Consider the following 23,008-nt stretch of genomic DNA (forward strand, 5'->3'; position numbering starts at 1 on the left):
GTCAGCTTCCTTTTCCTCATCTTTCTGTTTTTGTCCTCTCCTCCTTTCATCTCCTCTCAAGTCGTGCTCTGCAGAGTTCTGTCTCAGGACATAATGTCAGTGCCTCCTGGCCTCTGTCCTGTCAGGTCCTCTCTCCCCGTTTTTAACCGCCGCTCCTGTCTTCAGACTTCTTGTCTGAGATTCTGCTCACTCATGAATATCTAGGACACACAAAGAGACAATGTTTACGACGCCGGACGGTTTAGAAAAGATCAGCTGCTTCACAGATGGAGGCGCCGCTGCAGGGAGCCACAGGTCTGATCCTCCGGATGTAAATCGTTGGTCGTATCGCTGCTTGGATGAATTGGAAACAAAAACTTTGTCAATATTCTGCTAAAGTAAAAAAAAAAAACAACACAATTTCCAGTTGGAGTGTTTTTATATGTGTGGCGCAATAAGAAGATCTGGTTTGTCCGGAGTCCACCAGGTGTTTGCTAATTGCTACTGGCTAGTCTGAAGGAGCTGAGTGGGGGAGAATGGTTTCCACGGGAGATGAAAGGATTTATAAAACATGCATGAAAGAATCAAATCAACACTCCAGATACTGGTGACTCGTCTTGTTCTTCATTTATCACTGAAACCACTCACTTAAGCTTCAAACTTCAGGTTCTCCTCCAACGGTACCTCTTGAGTACCACAAGGCTCTGTTCTAGGCCCACTGTAATTTTAATTTTACATTATTCTGTATTTTTATGATGCTTGCTGACAACATCCGACTGTATCTCTCGTTTAAACTATACCGTTTCACAAATTACAAATGTGGGCAAAACTTTGTTGATATTTCACTGAAGTAGAAAAAGCAAAATTTCACAATTGCTGTGTTTCCATTAAATAAAATCACATTAAAAACATGCTACGCCGTGACACTCCTACAACTTCCTGTCGTCTTCTTCGTCATTTCTGCCAGTAGCAACATCCAGTTGTTGATTACATGACTTGTGTGATGTGGAAAGAGTGTTTCTGTTGCAGTTTCTTAAATTAAACCAATTTTGGTACAGCTGAAAACCACCTTAAGCAAAAAATATAAAATTGCGTAATTATATGATCAATGGAAAAGCAGCTAAAGAGTCAGTTTTGTTCTTCGAGTTGTTTCTTTGAAGATTTAGTTTTGTTTTCTTTGTCAAAGTAGAAATCTTCCTCTATAAGTCTGGTTCTAATTTAGATGTTTATGAATATCACATAAAACAAAATAACATTTTTTGGTGCTGTTATATTTCCAGAGTCGACAGTTTTTCCTTTCGGTCGAGGCTCAGACTTTCTGCGCTCACACTGAGCCTCATGATGGTTCCAGTCTGCAGACTGGGACGTCTCTGGCAGAACCATTAGCGGGAGCTTCAGTGTTGTTACTCGTCTTGTAGAACAGACAGAAAAGTGGAGGAAGTGACGCTTTGCTGCTCTCACATAATCGCTTGGTGGGGAGAACGTGAACCTTCCTCTGCGCACATGGCCACAATTAGAGAGGAAAAAACTGACAGTCGGATGAATAAGCAGCAGCTAACGAGGTTAGAAACTCCGTCCAATCCATCGTCTGTAAATCCTGTGGTTTTATGAGCCTCGATTTGTCGTATAATTTGGTCAAGTTACTTGGAAACAGTAATTAGTTACTGCAAAACTAAAAGAAAATGTTACCAAGTAGAGCAATTGACATAAGAAAAAAACATATAAGCAACTTTTCTGCAAGTTATAGAAGCTTTTTTTAAAAGTCAATCATTTCTTAATATTGATGAAAAAGTTCTTGTTCCGTTGGCGGGTTATTTAACTTGTAATATGATGTTTTCCCCTTTCGAGTTCGTTCAAGAAAATTTCCGAGATAAATCTCAAAATTTCTGAGTTTTAAGCAGAAATCTACGCTTTTATTTTCCGTCTACAGCAGCCCTGACAAATCATAAGAAGTAATAATATGAAAATGAAGCCATGATATTACGACTTTGAAAACTTGGGAATTTCTGAGTTTGAAAAATCGAACATTTTCGAATTTCCCTACTCAGAATTTTCCAGTTTTTTTCAAAAAAAATTTCTGAGATTAATAAAAAAAAAAGCTTTAGCAGAAATTTACTCCTGTTATTTTTGTCTATCTACAATAACAAATAAATCATAAGTCATAATACAACCTCATTTTTATATTTATTTTGTAATATTAAGAATTTATCTTTGTGATATCCCGACTTCATTCTCATATTACATTATTTTCATGTTATAACTTTATTCTCATACAAATTTATTCTCATAATATGACTTTATTCTCGTGATGTCATGACTTTTTTCTCATATTACATTATTTTCATAATATTTTTACTTTATTCTCATAATATCCAGACTTTTTTCTTGTCAAATTCACCTTGGAGAACCTACTTGAACTTGCTGGTTAAAATCTAGCACCATAAGAAAGTCTGGCTAATTGACAGAGCAGGATACATGTTACTGCTTTGGTTTATAACTTTTGCACGGTCTGACACGCTGCAGCGTCCAGCAGATTTATGTGAATCTGTCGACCCAATCTGCAGCAGGTGTAGTAAAACCCGGCCACCATACATCTGCATTCCAGCCTGCTCTCTTTCTCTGTCACCGACTTTTATTTGCAGCATCGAGGGAAGTCAGAGTGGCGGATACCTGCATTATGTGTTCATTTAAAGTTCCCCGCAGGAAAGCCTCCATATCAATCCCAATTTGGGGCCCATTTGTCTCAGGCTTGTGCCGGTTAACAGCCCCTGACTGACACACAGGAGCAGTCCATTACTACATTATCTGAGACAGTGCTGTGCCGCCGAGGTGTAATTCAGGGTCTAATTCACTGCTGTGTCTGGAGACTTAGCGTTATACATGGTTTGACTCAAAAATGGAGCGCCGTCCGCCGACAGACCGACGTAAACTCATGATAAACGTGAGCAGCAACATGGCTCCAGCGTAAACTTTCCGTCTTTATTGGATTTTATTTATTATTTTTTTTGTCTGTGACACCAAAGACTTGGAGGGATGTTGTTTGAAATATGAAGTCATAATACATCTGCGCCCTCAGCTCTCTTCTTGCAATTCCCCATGTCGAGATGACAAATCCTGACTAATAGGTTTGGTATCTCTACCATTTTTTATTCCTCCAGATGCTAAAACGTGATTTAACAACAACCACAGTCACGAACGGGATGAATGGAAAAACTGGAGCTGCTCTGGGACCAAAATCAATTTGAAAAGGCCAAATGGGTGAAGGTGGCCTTGTTTATCTGAGGTTATACGCTTTTATTTTGGTAAATCTCTGGTTAGGCTTCTGTACCATAGCAACCGTGTTCCGTTGCTATGGTAGCGGAACATGGTTATATCTGAAAAGGTTAACAGAAAAATGTTTTAAAAAGCTACTCAATTTAGCTTCAGTTAGTCCTGCCACAATAACAAATTTTGCTGGATGATAAATTGTCTGAAAAGTTATTGCGATAAACGATAATGTTGTTGTTCTGAGACGATTTTCAAGTGATATTATAGTAAAGGAAAAGTAATGCAATAAACTTTAAATTCTAATGAACACTTAACACTGGAAGAATATCCAAAATAAATAAACAAAACAACACAAAATGAATTCATAAGTTTTGTTAAACAAATTTGTTTGCATAAAAAAGGCCAATTGAGACCAGAGCACCAAACTGAAAACTTTTATCATCCAGTTTTTAGTAGGAAGAGAAAAAACGAAAAATTATACATCATAAAAATGGAAATTATTGAGTTTCTTTTAATTTATTACCCAATTAATTGATTTATTGCTTATTGCAACACATGCTCCAGTCGCTAAGGGAACAAGGTTTGCAACTGGGATTGAAGCTTAATTGATTAATTCAAAATATTTAGAGAAAAATCTGTGATTTCTGATTGTAATTATTATTTATTCTTGTCTAGCTCTTAGGTTTGTTAATGAATGTTATGGATGGCTGTAATAAATCATAATTTAACCTTCAGTTCTGGCCTTCTCAAAACTGACTGGATGCTACATAAATGAATGTATAAGTGGAGCTGGTCAATGAATCAGTAGCAGTATATATTGCAAAATGTACATGATCAATATTAATAGATAATACATCTATTAGAATATTCAATAATTTCACCAAGACAAAGACTTTAATCTCTCACAGCCAGCTAGGCATTCTTTAGTTACCTAGCAACTCATTCATTCTGTGGTTACCTAGCAACTCATTCATTCTGTGGTTACCTACCAACTCATTCATTCTTTGGTTACCTAGCAACTCATTCATTCTGTGGTTATCTAGCAACAACACATAGAGTAACTGGCGCAGCAGCAGCTTAATGTTTCAATACTGTGCCTAAAAATAAACTGCAAAAAACAAAAACTCTTACCAAGTTTTATTGGCCTAGTTTCTATTGCTATACCTGAATACACTAGAAATAAGACAAGACTAACTTTTCTACAAGATATAAGAACTTTTTTTAAGTTAATAATTCCTTAATAACGATTAAAAGCAATATTATTTTGTTTATAACAGTCTACAGGTGGAACTAGTACGTATTAAATCAATATCAAGGAATTATTTACTTTAGAAAAACTCCAAAATGTTTGTAAAAAAAAACACAAAAATCTTTTAAGTTAGTACACCTTAAATGTGATAAAACTAAGATATGAGCACTAGCAACTAGACAAAAATACTTGGTATGATTTTTTGTTTCTGCAGCATAAACAATAACAGCATGGACTGAAAACTGGATAAAACAGGAAAGCAAGTCTTTCAGATATGTAAATCAAAAAAATCAATCACTATTGACTGATATGAAACTCTTATATAGCGATACATTTTTCAGGCATATTGTCCAGCCGTATGTACAAGCAACACATTTCAAGAAAATATGTCTTCTCATACTCACACCCCGACAAATTGGCTATGAGGTCTAATCCAATCCTCTCTGTCCCTCTTTGTTTTATTGTTCCTTTGTCTCCGTATATCTGTATCTTGGCCAGAGTTTGTGTTTGTCTCCTTAGCGTTGCTGTTTTCTCCCCTGGCGTTCCCTCTTCTGTGTCTCGGCTGGTTTGTGCACAATGATGTCTTCATTCCAGTCTGCTGGCGTCTGTATTTTCCACTCTTTGCTTGTTGAGACTTTGTTCTTATGGGTGAATCCCCATTTCACCTCTCGCCTCTATTACTTGGGCTCAATTCTGTTTCTTTGTGTAAAACTAAAACAGGAGTGTCCCTTTAACCTCTTATTTATTTTGGTCCCTCGAGGCAGCGGTTACAATACTCAGGTCTTCCATGCAAGGAACTCTGGGTAAGTCTCTCCTTTTGCCAATCAAATGGTTTATTTTCACTTTGTGTTTTTTCAGTGTGGCTCGACTCATCCTTAAAGCTCCAAGTACGACAGTCGTAAAGTTTTACAGATGGCGGCTATGATTATTGTAAGAAAGTCGCTCTTGTGACGCAGGCAGTAGCTCCAACAGCAGAGCCGATGCGAGTTAAGCCTCCACGCCACCAGGGGGCCTTAGTTGATGTCATTTTAAAGTAGCATTTACCATCATAAATAAGCGCAAATATTTCCAAATTAGTACCACAAACACTTTGATTTTTATTGCAAAAATCACAAAACAATTGTAAAATCCTGGATGTTCAATAATATTATTGAATTTTAAGAATCCATTGATATTTTTAACAGTTTGAACAGGTTTTATCAATACGTTCTGGCAAAACCGGCCCTTTAAGAGCATTTATGATCTTGATTTGACCCAAAACAAAAATGAGTTTGACTCCTCTGATTTACAGGAAGCTAAGTGTGCTAAACGTTTTCAATGTTAGCTAAAGCAAAGTTAGTTAAAGTTATGCTAAAGCAATAGAAAACTTGTCCAAGGCACAACAAACAGTTAATACAAGTTATTTATTCTGGTGCTTAGGGAGAGAAAATCCTGCCAGATTGCTTGTTAGGTTCCTAACAGGAATTGACAGTTTCACCCTAATTGACCCCAAAGGAGCCCCGTTATGTTATTCACCATGAATTTGCCAGTGTTTTGTTTCCATTTGGCAGACTCTCTGAGTCGGTACCACGTTGATCCTCATGGTGAATGTTGTGGATGCCTCCCACAATGGACACTGCTGTGAGAGTGAAGCACTGGAGTGCGGAGAGATAATTATGTTATTTAACAGCTCAGGAAACCTGCCATAGGTGAGTATGTGTTGGTGTGTGTAAAGGGGGGAATCCTGCAGGGTTTTCTCCTGCTGCTCTTTACGAGGCCAGCAGGAACGGAGAGGAATAGAGCGGCAGGCCATTTCCTCTCACAAATCACAGATTCCCTCGATCGCTTTACATTTCGTCCCCGGGGAACGCCGGCTGCTCCAAAGGGTGAGCACTCTTGCTTAGCTGTCATCTCAGTTTAATGCAAACCTTGTATAACATCAGAGCGGAAATTATTTTACACCCTTTTTTTCAGCTTGTGTGGGCAGTTTATCACCGCGGCTCCACTAAGTGAATTTTCTCCTATGGTTGCTCAGTAAACCTAAAACTCTTGTTTAACTCCGAAAATGACATCTTTTCTTCTATAAGTGAGCAAACTATCCTGACTTTAAGAGACAGGAACAGAATCTGCCTTGTCAACTCCACTGCTATGGAAAGGAACGGGGGTAAAGACTTTACTCATTCAATATTGTTTGGTATCTTTCGTGTCTTTTCATGGTTGGAAGGAAGCAGGAGTACCCAGAGCATGCAGAGAACATGCAGAAAGACCCCAGTCTGGGATTGAAACCAGGACCGTCTTTCTGCAAGGCAGCAGTTCTAAATCTGAGCCACTCTGCATTGTTATTAAAGGTAACCTGTTATTCAAAATTCGTATTTTGCTTATTTTATACTTTTATCAGAGTCTCAGCCGCTTTTGGGCAATTAGTAAATGCTTTTTGGTGTCTGGAAAATGAGTCGTTTCACAAACCTCCCAATTGTTAGGTCATATTGGACTGGCACTGCGCCGTTACCTAGCAACCCAATCTGAGCTCCAGTATGTTTGGGCAGCTGGTTTTTCCACTCTATGCTCTGTACAATGGCTGCTGGAAGAGAAAAGTGTTTTGTTGTTGACTTACCATCCAGAAACCACTTGCTGCATTCTTGTTGGTTGTTCAGGAGGCTCCACTTCTGCTTTTCAAAGGTTGTGTAATTGCACATCTGTTTGCAGCCATTTTCATGTGTGAGTGTAAAAGTTGACCTGGGGGGTGTGGCCAGCAACAGCAGCTTATTTAAAGTGACTAAAAAGTTCTGAAAGGAACTCAAAATAGGCAGAACTTACCAGAATACAACCTCGTTATTAAGACTCATTTTAGCCAATAGACTTCTCCTAAGCTGTTTGATTAAGCATAATAGGTCACCTTAAAGCAGTAAAAACACTCTTATAATTAAAATATCTATGACATAAGTGTCATGAACCAAAAAGATGGCAAAAACTCATTTAGTACATAATGATTTTCAAATTATGAATCATCAGGTGATCACCAAAGCATAAAAAAGAGAACCAGTCAAATACTTGCATTCAGATCTTTGAAATTTTGAAAGTTGGCTTTAGCACAAGCAGCTGGGATCTCTGTAGACCACAGTTTTTGTGCAAAGGTCCTTGTTCATATCCGGTCAAATCCAACTTCTTGTCATGTTGAGCCAGGCGGTACAAGTGTTTGATGGAGCGTTTTAGTGTTTGGCGTACATGACGGCGGTGACGTAAGGTTGCTGACTGGCCCAGACTGTGTCACGGCATCTTTACGTCCTTTCCAGAGCTCAGAGCTCAGCACTGACAGGCTGGCTCAGTTTGTCTCTTTAAGCCAACATCACTTCAGAGCTTGGTGTTGAGGGGGAAGAGGGGTGGAGCCAGGGGTACCCCACCAACCCCCGCCAAGCCCGACCCAACCCAACCCCGTCCCAGGCGATAGGTGGGACCTAAAATCTCCGACGTGGAAGGCGGGATCTGAAAGACGGAGGGGGAGGAGAAATGGGAAGGAGAAAGAGGAGTGTTCAGGGAAATGAATTAAAGAGAGAGAGCAGGAGTGTGTGTGTGTGTGTGTGTGTGTGTGAAGCACACTCGCTCAGTAATGCACTGTGAACAGGGACGAATGAGACGCCGAGTCACACACACACACTCACACATTCACATGCCTGTGTCACACACCTTCACCTTGTGCCACCGCTCCATCTACACGTGCGCTTTCGGAGAGGTCGCCCCCCGACCACTGACTCCTCTCCACACATTCATGGACAGACTTGCGCCCCGACCGGACCGGACCACTGTCCCCCTCCGGCGGAGACTCTCGCATGAGAGTAAGGCACATCTACCTGCAAGATCACTCCACTAACCCCCACCCTCGTCATCTCATCTCCTCCTCTACATTCATTCATCCCCCGTCCCCCTGCTGTGAGGCGGCATGCCTGGCTGAAGGACACAGCGCCGCGCTCCGCTCTGAGAGTTGGAGAGCTCGATCGGACAGAAGGGGGGGATACGAGAGACTGACTGCTCTTTTTCTTGAAACCCCCTCCCTCTTCCCTTCATTATTTCTCGCTTGTTTTTGAATGTCACCTCTGTCTCTGGGCAGTAGTGGATTCATCAAGCCTTTGTGTGTCTCTTTTTCCTTCTTCTCTCAGCGCGCAAGTGATCGGAGGGGTGATGCCAGGGGAGCTGGAGAGAGCCTGGTATCAAGGCACGCTCCATTCATCAAGGACCGCGTCCCTTGACAAGCTTGCAGACCTGATAACTCGGGCCGGACGGGACTGCTTCTTCTGACTCGTCTTGCTCCGACGCGGTCACGGATGGAGAAATTTCACTGGTGAAGGACAGAAGGTGAAGGGGTTGAAATCTGGACTGATCTGTGTTCGGGCTCACGATGTGGCGGATGGTTCGGTGTCCTTTCGGACTTGGTTGAGCTGAACTTGCCCAGAGCCGGGAGTGCTCTCGGGGGAATTGGAAATGGCTCGTCCCAGCAGAAGATCGGCGACTTCAAACCAAAAAAATCATCGATTTCTTCACCTTCTTCACCTGCTTTCATCAAATCTGTCTGGGATTTTGAAGTAGCCACCCTTGTATTCACATCTTCATCCTTATTTCTTTGGACCGTCCTGAATCGGAACCACCCCAACGTCTTCATCTGTTCTGCAGCTTTCCCCTGAGCGGTGCTTCATCGCCCTGGGTGAGCGGGCGGTGGGGGTGGCCCGAGGAACCCCTGGACACCTGGGCGCCGCCGAGCCGCCAAAGGCCGGCAAAGCGGGGTAAGGCTCGGCACTGGGAAGATGGCCGCTCTCGCCAGCTCCCTCATTCGCCAGCGAAGGGAGGTCAAGGACCCCCAAGCAAACCGGCAGATTGCCAGCAAACGCAAGCCGTGCCCGAAGAGCAACAAGTCTCTCTGCCAGAAACAAATCCTCATATTGATATCAAAAGTTCGACTATGTGGCAGTCGAGGGAGAAAAATGGAAAAAAGACCGGGTGAGTTCACTTTCTGTCCTTCCTCGCTGGCTGAGTTTTGCGGCTAAACGGATTTTGATTAATCCTGAACTGTAAAGCCTCACCAGAGTACATGCACAGCCCTTTAATTTCAGACTTCAGAACTTAATCTGAACATGGAAAACGTCCCAACCAATCCTTCCTCACAGCTCTGCATAACAGCATCAGCAGGAAGGGAGTAAACTCCAGCTTAACATGCACGGTTCAGTTACACTGACCACCGTGTTGTGACTGCAGAGATGGCTCTGTTGGGGCACGTGTCGGCACACGGACACATGCTGGTAAATCTGGAGGCACACAGTGAACTTGGCTCTAACCGACAGTGATTCACAGCGCTAAATAAAAATGTCAGGAGACGTCTCATTTCTGATTCTGAAGGCCGGGACTCTGCCAGGGCTTTATTAAAGGCAGCTCACACACACTTTTACATGTGTTGCAGCTAATTGTGATTATTACAAAACAATGGAAACAACAATTTTGCTTCGGTTTCATCCAAGCTTTTGCCGAATATTTACCTGTTTTCCTGCTGTGCGATTAGTTTTGGGCATTTTGGGCAGGTTTTAAAGGTTGAAACCCTAAAGTATCACTGCAAAAACAAAGAAATCTTAAAGTATTTAGTATACTTGAAATAATAAAATAAGTAAGTAATGGGGGCTTGTTTTAGGTAAATAACTCCTTAATATTGATGAAAAACTACTAGTTCCATTGGAAGATTATTTAAAACATTTTTCTCATTTGATAAGTAAAATAATCTGCCAATGGAACTAGCACATTTTTATCAATATTAAGGAATTATTTACTTAAAACAAGCTCCTATATCATGCTGAAAAGTTACTTAAAAGTTATTTTATTCTTATTTCAAGTGTAACGATATTTGCACTGGAAATCAAAAATACCTGGTAAGATTTGGTGTTTTTGCAGCGTAATTCTTCAAAAACATAAAACCACTTCAAAAACATTAGTTTAGACCAGGGGTGTCCAAACTGTGGCCCAGGGGCCATTTGTGGCCGTTGGACTTATTTTGTGCGGCCCCCAAACTTCAAGAATGTAAAAAAATTTGGCCTTTAGATGCAGATGAGACTTTTAATTTGTTGTCAGGGTAAAAATTGTTACCAGCATAATTTTCTTACACAGGAAAATGTAAAGCTTCTTGTTTTTCTAACTAAGTTTTAACAAAAGGTGAAACCAAGAGACCTTTCATCTTTGCTGCACCCAAATCAACTTTTATTATTTCTTAAACTTGGCTAAATGTAGCAACATTTTGAAAGAGAGAGACCCAGATCCTGTTCTTCTTACTGATATTAAATTTATTCAATCGAGCACCAAAGAAACTGGAAACTAGATGTATTTATTTTAATACATGTAAAATCTGCTTCATTGTATTAGGGCAGTTGTAGAAAAAAAAGACAGTAAATTGACAATAAAAGTCATAACTTTAGAGAATAATCTCAGAAAACTTCTAGAAAAAACAAGAAAATTTACATTTTTAGAAAATCACATTTTTAGATTAACATCAGAGATTTAAAAAAAAAACTTGAAAATTTCTGAATTTCAAATGTCAAAAATTTCTTTTGAACATTTTTCTAGAAACTTTCCACGTTTTCTAGAGAATTTCTGAGATTAATCACAAAATTTCTGAGCTTTTGGAGGAAATTTACTCTTTTTTTTTCTACCTACAATGACCCTAAAACATCATTATAAAAATCACTTTCAACTTTTTGATCTACAATAAATTTCGAGCTACTTTATTTGCTTGATGTTATGTTGGTTTTTTTGGCCCGCGATGTCTTTGGAGTTGGCAGTTTTGACCCACTTGGCAAAAAGTTTGGACACCCCTAGTTTAAACTCTGCTGTTGCCACTTCAGTTTAAACACAGGCTATATATTTGAGAAAGCATGTTTGTCCAGGTCTTCTATCTAAAATCTGCCAAAATTACGTTTGACTTTGCTAAATAGAAATGTTTCATTCACATAAATGACAAATAAGGTATTGTTTACGTACAGAAGAGGATCAGAGCCACTGAAAAACAAATTTCTGACTTTTTTCTCATAATATATCAGTTGAAGGAAACTCCTTGGTGTTAAACCATGCCACCAAGGATAAAACTTAATAAAGACGATAAAACGTGGTTCATGTGAAAATGACAGTTTCCTTAAGCAGATGAACAGCTTGACCTTTGACTTTGTGCTTGTTGGGTTTTCCTCCTAAAATCAATAATCATATTGGTGTTTATTTGGAGGGAAGACGTTTCCCAGCATCGAACAAAGTCGTCTGATTGGGTAAAAGGCTCCATCGACCCTCAGTATGATGAACAGATCGATGATTGGATGGTTTCTCGGTTTAACTGTTTTTTAATGAGCTGCTATTAGAAGGTTTTAATCAAATCAGTGTTATAATTTCAGATTAATCTGTTTTCATTCGTTAGAGACGATTGATGATTGTAAAACCAAATAAAGTGCTTCTGTTACACACCAAATTTATCTAAGTCTTAAGATTAAGTAGAGAGAAAAATCAACATTTTGAATAAAATGTAAACAATTATATTAAGTTACACATCATTGTTTCCTTATTAAAGAATAGTATCATTACAATTATTTCCATTTTTAAACGTGTTTCCATCAGCATTAGAAAATGTTGACGGAGTTTGAAATTTTTTTAAATAAATTCCTCAGTTTCACCAAAAAGTTTTTATGTTCACTCGCGGTGGCTTTTGGCTTTTTTTGGAAGCACATTTTCCAAATAAGTTCTGAGTAGTCCATGCTAGTTTGCAACCTCTACTTCCTGTTTATTATTATTATAATTCACATTTCTTTTCCTTTGGGGGGTGTTTAAGTTAGTTTCTTGTTATTTTATTTGTCTAAATTATTTTTTTGGGTAGTATAATTAGTTTTTTTCTGCTCTCCACATGAAAGAAACATTCATTTATGACACTTTGAATGGACCCAGTCTTCGTGTGAATCATGTTTTCATGTTATTACCCATTTCCTGGTTTCCTGACTGCTGCTCCTTCTTCTACCTGACTCCATTTTCACATAATGTGTGTATCGCCTTCCACCTTGTGTAAGAGCAGCTGTGTGTGAGTGACTTGTGGTATTTATTACCTGAGTGTGCCAAGTTCATCATGATAATTACGCGGGGAACCTCTAACGGGGAAGCAGCAGCTGCCATGGAGGCGGCCGCTCTCTTATTGTAATTATGGTTGTAAAATTTGTTGGACAGGCCGTGGCAGTGAGGGCTCTTTGAGAAAAGGCCACACGTGAGTAATACCGATTGTTTGGACTGAACTCAAACAGCGTCACCGCTTCGTATGGATTCAGTTGAAACTGGGCTACATGTGACATATTTATCCATAAGAGCGCAGGGATGACTGAGTGTGTGTAAATTACATTCATCTCCATCTTTCCCTTGAGGTTTCTGAGTATTTAGTATGCAGTATTGTGCAAAATAGTTTGCCTTTTAGAAGATTTTCTCTATTTTATTTTACGGTCAATGGAAATTCAGCTACTGCCAGTTATCACCTATCAAGGTTTGGCTTGGTAGCTTTTTATTCTCAGTGAACAAAATCATCTGAAGATTGCTTTGTATTTGTCAGACTGTCTTTGTCTGGTATTATTTTTTTGATGATCTGAAACTATTAAGTATGACAGCAAAGAAGACTATAATGGGGAAATACTTTCCACTCCGGTGTATGTAGGACACTCCTGACCTCTGGCCATGAATATGTGTGTATGAGTGTGAATTCTCCTCATCTGTGAGTTTCTTCCTCCCTCGCTGAGCTTCATCCTTAGGCCACGTTTGACCCTTGGCCAAGAATAATCGACTAGAATATTCCTAAGCCGTGTCCTCCTCCTCTTCTTTCTCCTCCTCTTCCTCTCTTACTGAAATATTGCACTCTATCACATCTTTATTTAACACTGTGGCACAACTGAGGAAGCGTTTGCTACATATTTGAAATATTAGTCAAACAGTTCTGTGTTAATTTTGTTAATATTTGTCATTTTTCTATCTTGCAAATATTGGTAGTAGTAGCAATCTTGTTCTGAATCTATAGCATGTGTTTGTTGTTGTTTTTTTGCCATCTTCATCTGGATGGTAAAATATGTTCCTGCATGTGATTGTTTTACCGTAAGTATCTGTGATTTCGAGACGCACCAATTTAAAAAATCAGTGACTGCATCTAATCACAAATTTATGTACTAGATATTAAGTTAGTAAATTTCTCTGTAATATTGAATTCAGAGCTGGTTTTCACATATTTACCTTTGCTGGACTAAGATAAGCAGTTAGCTTGACTCAAATTAGCTGTTAGCTTGACCCAGATTAGTTAATAGTGTGACTGATTAGCTCTTAATTCTTAACTTTACTCTGATTAGCTTTTGGATTTACTCAGAGATGATGTTAGCTTGCTTGTAATTAGCTGTCAAGCTAACAGAATCTTGGGTCCACCCAGGCGTTTTGCACTGCTGTTAGCTTAACTCAGATTAACAGGACTCTGATTAGCTGTTAGCTTGAATCTGATTAGATTTTAACTTGACTCTAATTTGCTGTTAGCTTTACTCAGAGAAATTGTTTCTTTTTCATTATTTCTTTACATGGAGACAAGTTTTACGTATAAACACAAACATTTATTCCCTTAGCTAATTTAGCTTAGCTAATATATTAATTTATACCCTTAGCTAATTTGCAATGCATGTCTCTAGATGGGTCTTGAACACCATAAAACAATTGTGTAAGTTAGCTTACAAAACAATTAGGGAAGTTAGTCTTACTCAGATTAGCTCTTAGCTTTTCTCAGATTACCTGTTAGCTTTACTCATTTTAACTCATTGGTAGGTCGTGCGTTTGATACTTCAATCTTTGGCAAAAGACTGCAAATCATTTCTTCTGTGTGTTTTGATTATATTTACCCAGAATGCCCAGGGTAAATACTCCACTTCCTCCTTTTAAGCAGCCTCTGGTCCGCTTGCATTCACATATGCATTCGAACCGCATTCACCACAACCAAACCGAGGTTTTTGGGTGGACCAGAGTCCAATTGCGCGTTCACATCTCCTCAAATGAACCGGTTTGATTAAACTGGGGTGAATGCACGCTCAGTGTGTCGGCACATTGTTAGATTCCGGTGTAAAAATCTGTTCTCTCCATTTTAAGCCCACACCTTCCCCTGTGTGTAGACGTTATCATGCATCTAACGCTGTCTGTTACTGCGTCATTACATTGTGACCGGATTGTTCAGGCTCCCTTTGTGCTGCTGAAGGCCATTTGAAGCTATTGTAGGAGAGGAGGAGGTGTTACAATATAGCAAATGCATGTGTGTGTGTGTGTTTCCTCAAACAGTTGTTGCCTCTACGTGACGGATGGCGGTGGTGACAAATTTGTGTGTCCCTTTTTGACCCTTTGGTTCACTCTTATATGGCTATTCCCCATCTCTCCCCCTCTGTGTTACCCTCTAACCTCCACAAACACACACAAACACTGGCTAACCTAACCCATACTAATGATGCCCCGGCACTACAGCCCACTCAGCTTATAACAAGGTCATCTCGCCCTGCAACAACACACACACACACACAGGTACCAAGAATCACAGCAAAACAAAATACACCCACACACATTTAGAAAAACTAATAAATCAGCCGACACAAACACAAACAAATGATGAGATTCTGTGATAATTGAGAAAGGGAGTGTAGGTGAGAGATAATTTCACCCCGGCTTTCTGTGTGTGTGTGTGATATAATCTAATGAGGATGATAAGCCGCCTATTGGATATCAAACAGAAATAGCTCGATGTTAACAGGCTGGAATAACACTTGGAGTTGCTGTTGTTGCGGCGAAGGGGCCAAGTGTCCGTCCTGGTGCTGCAAATTAGTTTCTGTGTGTGTGGGTGTGTTTAAGGCTCATTGTTGTGTCATGATTCATCAGACCACATCGGCTTCTCTCATTAACACATACCGATTTATCAATAATGTGCAGCGGCGTTTGGAGAGCGCACACTGAATCCGGGGAAATTTACTGCCTCATCTCTGGGCGGACGCTGTGGACAATCCACGCTCAGTGAGGACTGTTTTATCTTCCTCCCTCCTTTCAATCCATCACCTCACTCCTCTTCTCTCCGTCTAACCTCCCTTTCTTCTCTCTCCCTCTTTGCCACAGCCTTGATCCCCCTCCACACTTATCATCTCAAGGACATCTAGACTCTTATAACTGTCTGTCCCAGGGTCTTTCTGGCTCTCGCCTCTCGCTGTGCCTAATCATCTTGTCTTTGGTCCAGTCACAATATAACACAGATGATGGCCATGTCAGCTAGTTTGGTAAAAACCTGCATTTTGTTCAGACCTTCCACGACTGACTTCCTGTTGGAGATTTTACCCAGTCACCAACATTTCACTCTAATTTCAGTCTAGTTGTTACTAGAGATGCACCAATCTGATGGTAATACCTATATCAATACAATATGTAGGGACAGTTTTATGTGTTTTCCATTTTATAGCAAAATCAAGCAACTATGTTAGCTCCAGTTGTTAGAAAAATACTACATAAATCAAATATGAGTTAAATAAAATTTTATTTCCTGATTGAAATTGGGTCTCCAACACCGCTGCTCTATTAACCCTTTCACAATATTTTTACCAACATTTAAGCTCATAAAATAAGATGCATAGTTCCACCAGGTGTTTGCTAATTACTTCTGGCCAGTCTGAAGGATGTGCTGTACAAACAAGATTTGTACAGCTCCAGTAATTGAAAAATCAGTACTTGAAACATTAAATTTTTCCAAGTGCCGCCATTTACACATCAAAATGTTTGCTAGTGTTTCACTTATTCTGGCACAAAATCAACTCTAAACAGAAGGGTTTTAGTCTAGGTTTAAAGGAATTCAGTGTTTCTGCTGTTTTACAATTTTCCAGAAGTTTGTTGATGACAACCAACCTTCGGTTTTGCCTAAAATATCTCCTCTGCTCTGTACTTTACATTATACATCACCATAAGTAAACCAGACTCTCTCTTTTCTCTGAAACAGCCTCAACTGTAGACGTAACTCATAATTTGGTGATGATTGTTTGCCCTCCAAACAACTTCCATTTCTATCAGTCAGTCTTATCTGGTGTATGTTTGGTTTTTCTCGGAACAAGAGGTGCTGTTTGGACTCTGTGTGGATCGCTGTTGGCACAGAACCGCGCAGACAACACCAAAGTGTAATTAGAGCAGGGCAATGAAGCAGAGGGACCTCGGATCTGGTGGCTCTACACTTGAAATGACCTCCAGCTGAGATTGTGCCGCGCACATTTTATCTACCCAAGCATGCCACATCTTCAGAGCTCTTAAACCTCAGTGTCCTCAGTGTCACAAGAAGAGTGCGCTGGCCCTTTTAATCGATATCTTATGGCTTAAATTGCGATATTAACATGCAGAGGACAGTAAAGCTCGCATTAGCAGTTCACATGCCATCAATTTGCCGCATGGCTTGCGTGCACAGCTGAGCGGGACGCGTGCCACATGGCGGCTGCGGTTCAGGGCTGCGTGGCAAGACGTTGCGGGGAGATGAGGAGCTGGAATCCCAGCGAAGTGTGGAGAGTCTGATCTCTCTCTCAGCGCCGCCACAGCGTCCCTGACCGGAGCAACACTGTCCAGAAGACAGCTCTTTAAATCACACGGTGCCGCTCCTCCTCACTGTGTGTGTGTGTGTGTGTGTGTGTGTTAACCTCTCACACACCTGCTGTCCGTGAAACCACAGAACAAACTGGCCTTATGGGAAAAGACTGCGTGTGCATGCTTTTCTGCTTGCGTATGTATCTGATTACGAGCTAATTTACTTTGATCACAGAGGCAGCCGGGAGGAGGAGAGGGGGCGGCGCAGGAGTTACTGACAGGTGCTGCAACAGACCAGACCTCTGGGACAGAAACTTAGAAACCGTCACTGACTCATTTCTAGTTTTTATGCCTATCGCTATAAACAATAAATAGATAAATCACGAGTTAAATCAAAGGTTACGTTCACTCTACAGGGTTAAGTGACCAAATCGGACTTATTTTTGTCTAAATGCGACCTGATCTGATCTTTTTATGACCATCTGAACAAGACAGGCCACTTGTATATGTGTTCCTAAATCCGACACGTATCTTATGTTTTCAAATATGACCCACATCCTGAACGGCCAGGTTGCGTTCATCCGCCCTGACCGTCACTGATACTCAGCAAACGTCATTATTCTGCGTCCTGATGAGCGCAAGCGGGAAGAAAAACAACAACCATAATGGACTATAATGAGGATTAAGCTGTTAATATGCTCATTCCGGTTGGATAACAGCTTTAAGACCGTAAGCTATGCTCCGCCGTTAGCATCCATGTTTACTTCCGCAAAAAACTGAGCACTGCTTCTTCTTCGTCTCTTTTATGGCGGTTGGTAAAACACTGAGAACGTTATTGTGTGACGTTATTGCGCCCTCTATTGCGCATGCGGGACACTTTCAGGTCGCTTGCAGTTCACATGCAGGTCGCATATATTTGGAAGTGAACGGCCATGCCAAAAATAAATAAAAAAACTAAATCGGAATTGAGCATTGAGACCTACAATGTGAACAATTTCCATTTGCATAATTTATTGTTTTTTGCTTTCTACCAAAAACTGGCTGACAAAAGCTTTCAGTCTGGTGCTTTGGTCTCAACTAGCCTCTTTTTTGAAGGACAATTTTGTTTAGAGACTTCATAGTAGGGGTTGTAGTATTCTGGCCGACCACCCATCTTTAAAAAGCCTAACATGTTGATTGACCCTATTTAATGATTTAGATTTTGTCCAATGCCATTTATTTGAAGTGTTTCTAAATATACCAAGAAAGTCACTGTAACAGTGGGGCGACTATTGTTAAATGCAAATGTGCAGACATGACTTGGTGGGCCAGTCTGTCAGTCAAACCTCCATAAAAGAACAGAGGCTGGCAATAAAATTGTTGTTTTGATATTGTAATATGTTGACAATGTAATAATAATGCAGGTTTTTCCTCTCCAATATGCATAAACTTTTATTTTGTAAAGAACAATTATACTTTAAATATTCAAAATAAAACATGGCAATTAAACGCAATAAATAAAAAGGAAATAAAAATCACCTTTATCCTAAGTCATAATTAAAATGGATTATGAAGTCTCTGTAAACTAAATTTCCATTCAAAAATTATTAATAATCAGAACTGAAATTGTCAAGCTTGTTCTAATTCATCATGCGATTAATTAATTCTTTGCTAATTGCGACGGGCTTACTGATATCTGAGGTTTAATATCCGCCGATACCAATCCGATACAGAAAACCAGCGCTGAATTTACTTAAAACATTTTTGTTTACAAAAACAGACATAAATGCACCAGTACAGCAACTTACACACAAATATCTTCTCAAGAATTTGGTCAAATGTGTAAAACGACACAATTTTAACTTGTTTAGTAACTACAATTAGGAATAACCAATGTAAAATTAATACCGGTAATGTAGATACTCACAAAAACTTGACTAACTTGGTCAAACATGTAAAAATAAACTACAACAGCAAATGCAATTATTACATACATTTCCCCTATAAATACAAACAAATGAGGTCATTATAAACATTTATATATAATTTTCTATTCCTGTGTTGTGCTTGGAGCAGGTTGTGCACCGTGTGTGTTTGTGAATAGGAAATAAATACAGACCTAACACATGAATGGTTGTGCTTGCTTTGAAATAAACCTGAGCGAATGAAGGTGAGACCCACAGCGAGTGTCTTTGATATGTGAGGGACACCTTGCTGATTGCAGCACCTTGTCTACCTGTGTGCAGCTCCCATGTGGTTCACACGAGCAGAGCTGCATGACGTGTCCTTCACTTTAATGTGTCATCAATCTGGGAGGCTGGATTAGAGCCAGAGCGCAACCTACACACACACGCAGTAAAAACTGTGAAAATATCTAATCTTTGAAGAGGTTCTTCTTCACTACGAAGGAGAGATTCCTTTAAACTCAGGGTTTTCCTTCAGACATTATATTATCTGTCACACAGTTGGAGGGATAGAAAAGGAGGTACAAACTTCTGTCACACAAAAATGTGTGATTATGCCCAATTTATGCGTTGAATGGATGCATCTAATATTGCCCACATGTGGGTACTGTGAGGAAATAGGGTTATATGACAGCGGTAAATCTTATCTACCAGTAGGAGGTTAGCTCAAACCGAATCAACTCAACAGGAATCGGAGTCAAAATAAGCAGGATTGTTATTTAATACAACACCTTCAGATAAAATACAGGACGATAAATTACATGAGATTTGAGCATTTGTGATTATTATTTGTGATTATTATACCCGATTAGAGCAAAATTACTTTAGAAAATCATCACTGTGATGCCATTCAGTCAAATACTGTAAATTAGTTTAGAGTAGAAATAAACTAATTTACGACTTTATAGTTATGACTTTATATTTAGTCATACATTTATGACTAAATTCATGTTAAGAATGGTTAGAATTTTGAGGGGTTTCAAATTTGATATGAGTGGGACATCTGTATTACAAGAGATCTTCGTCAAAGAGTGTATTTTCGAGTGTATTTTCTGAATCACGACCGAGTGAGCACTTTTAGCGACAAACTATCTTTGACGTATATTTTTCCGGTAACCGTGTTAACAAGAATTTAGGCCGTTAGGAGAAAGTAAACGGCTCATTTACACGATGAATTGACTTTATAGCTTTGTACCTTGGAAAACTTTCGTCTTTGTAAGTATTAATATGTTTTGGAAGTTGGTTGATAAAATGTAGAGAAGTATACATAATTTTTTAGTGTAACATTAAGTTAGCCTATTAGCCAGTAACTATTTTTCTTCATTCTGTGATTTTTCGGTTACAAAAATGTTTTGAATGTTGCAATAAGATGATTGAATTAGCCGTTAATGTATTTTTCCTTTTTGTTGTATTTCAGTTAAAACAACAACAACAACAACAACAACAACAACAACAAACATTCAGTTTATAATAGATTTTTAGGGTAAGAAAAGCAAGTCTTGTTCGCTGGCTGCTAACAATGCTAATGTTGCTATATTGAAAGTTGTGTTCATTATTTCAATTAACCCACATTTTATAAACCAGCTTTGAATACACTTTGTCAAGTTAAGAGCACAAAATAAAAATATATACACATTAATAATTTAAATTAAGCGCGACTGATGTCACATTTGTAAATTATTTTTTATCCAAAACATAAAAACGGTGTTGGGCAGTTTAAAAATACAGAAAAATAATTTTCCAAATGTTTTTGCATCCATCTTAATCATTTTGTCAGGGATTTCTGTATTTGGTAAAGTTTAATCAATTAAAGCAGAAATAATCTATTAACAAAAAAAATTATATATACATATATATATATATATATATATATATATATATATATATATATATATATATATGTATATATATATATATATATATATATATATATATATATATAGTAGTTGGAGAGGCTGAACAAAATCTTCCAGAGGGCCGCGAATGGCCCCCCGGCCACAATTTGGACACCCCTAAGTCTGAAAACTATTAATACCAGACTTTCTATCTTTGTATTTTGCATTCTTTATAATTTTTCTTATACAAAGTTTGTGCAGAGTAGAAGAGAAGCTACAGTTCGGTGCTGGGGGTTTCCCAGGAGAGCGAACCGGAGCCTTGCAGGTCACTTGCAGATTCGCAGCCAAATGCGAAGCCATAATGACTTATTGTCAGGTCGATCAGTACTGTCATGTTACAGCGAGGCAAAACAGAGGTAATTGCTTCCTTCTAAAATCCTCAGAGATTCCCTTCCTCCATAAATTAGAGCTTGCAGAGGGTTAAAGGGGAGGGAGGCAGCTTTCCAATAAGGCGATCACTTCTCTTCTGTTGCTTTGCTCTTTGATTTCTCTGCCTCCTTTCTGTTTAATCAGAGGGAAGGCCCGGCGATCAGGACATACTGGTTGAGGGAGTCATCGGCTACTTTGCTCTAATTGCAGAAGTTTAGTAATTACATTTTACATCTTCATGCACAGGAACTTGAGTTGAAGTTGTGTACAGTGACGTTAAGGACATTAGCTGATTGGGCTGCTAGGTGTTGTCTCCCATTATGCATCTGAGAGGATTTCCAGTAGTTTGTTTGGTTTTCAGGTGTGACTGTTAGGTGTTAAGACTGAGAGCATGAGATGCTTTTTGTAAAGACTTGCAGTAAAATATTAACAGCAGTATTTAGATTTATTTAGTCTGTCATACAGAAAAAAATGTGTGTTCATTTTTCAAAGTCATATTTTCACCACGTTTTTATAAATTAAAAAATATAGTTCCAAACTAAATATTTAATTCACAATATTTAGTTTACAAACTAAATGTTGAATTTGGAGTATTTAGTTTGGAAAATAAATATTTAAACATTTAATTGTTAAACTAACCCTATACCTAAATATTAGCTTGCTAACTAAATATTTAGGTTGCTAAATCAACATTTAACTTGATAACTAAATATTTAGCTTGGTCACTACATATCTAGCTTGCTAACTAAACATTTAGGTTGCTAGCTTAATATTTAGGCTGTTAGCTAAACATTTAGCTTGCTAATTGAACATTTAAATTGCTAGCAAAATATTTAGGTTGTTAGTTAAATATTTAGGTTGCTAACTCAATTTTTAGCTTGCTAACTAAATATTTAGGTTACTAGCTAAATATTTAACTTGCTAACTAAATATTTAGCTTTGTCACTAAATTTCTAGCTTGATTACTAAATCTTTCAACTTACTAACTAAATATAGATTGCTAACTAAATAATTAAGTTAATAACTAAATATTTAGCTTGCAACCTAAATATTTGGCTACCGCGCTAAATATCTAGGTTGCATCACAGGTGAAAGCTTATGGAATCATGATATTGAAAATGTTGGCTTATTTTTTAGCTTAAATTTACAGGACATGTTAAATTAAATCTGAACAAACTCCATCAAGGTCTCATTTCTGCCATCCAAACAAACTGCCTTTCTACCAGCAGTGCATCCAGCCCTCACCGCCGCTACATGTGGTGTAGCATGAATAAAATAACAGCATTTGTCTGTAAACTGCAGTCGTCCTCCCTCTGCTCCACATCCAGTTGCACAGCCTTGAAAAGCGCCGACTCGGCATATATTGACCATCGAACCCGACTCAGAAATCTTTACTCGCGCAACAAACACAAAGCATTTCTCCGCTTCCAGCCTGCGGCGGTTCTCACCACCCTGTAAAACAACCCTGACAAATCACTGGATGTGTGTGTTGATGTGTGTGTTGACCGTCGTCCACATGCGGGACGTTAAAAGTTATCAACGTGTTTTTATTCGTGCTGGAAAAGCTGCTGCTGCTCTGATCATTACAGAGGAAAAGTTCAGAGAAACATCTTCAGCTTGTTGTTGGAGGACAAACTCCAGGCTGCACATCATGCTGACACTACAGATTACAGAGTTGCTGCTTCACGCTCTAATATTTCCCCAGTTGTTCATGGCTGTAAATGTAA

At 39.1% G+C, this 23,008-nt stretch overlaps 1 protein-coding gene across 1 annotated transcript in view; it reads left to right on the forward strand.

Annotated features, from left to right (window-relative positions):
* Positions 1 to 8,108: 8,108 nt before the first annotated feature.
* The window catches only part of LOC106936055 (fibroblast growth factor 11-like), a 73,106-nt gene continuing 58,206 nt past the window's right edge, over positions 8,109 to 23,008 (forward strand). Inside the window, exons 1-2 of the mRNA XM_015016835.1 lie at positions 8,109 to 8,307; positions 8,629 to 9,463. Of these exons, the coding sequence (XP_014872321.1) occupies positions 9,271 to 9,463 (193 nt within the window). The 5' untranslated portion in view covers positions 8,109 to 8,307; positions 8,629 to 9,270. The remainder of the gene's footprint in view (positions 8,308 to 8,628; positions 9,464 to 23,008) is intronic.

Source organism: Poecilia latipinna, unplaced genomic scaffold (genome assembly GCF_001443285.1).
Source record: "Poecilia latipinna isolate Pla-1442-1.1 unplaced genomic scaffold, P_latipinna-1.0 Scaffold2069, whole genome shotgun sequence".
Classification (NCBI taxonomy): Eukaryota; Metazoa; Chordata; class Actinopteri; order Cyprinodontiformes; family Poeciliidae; genus Poecilia; species Poecilia latipinna.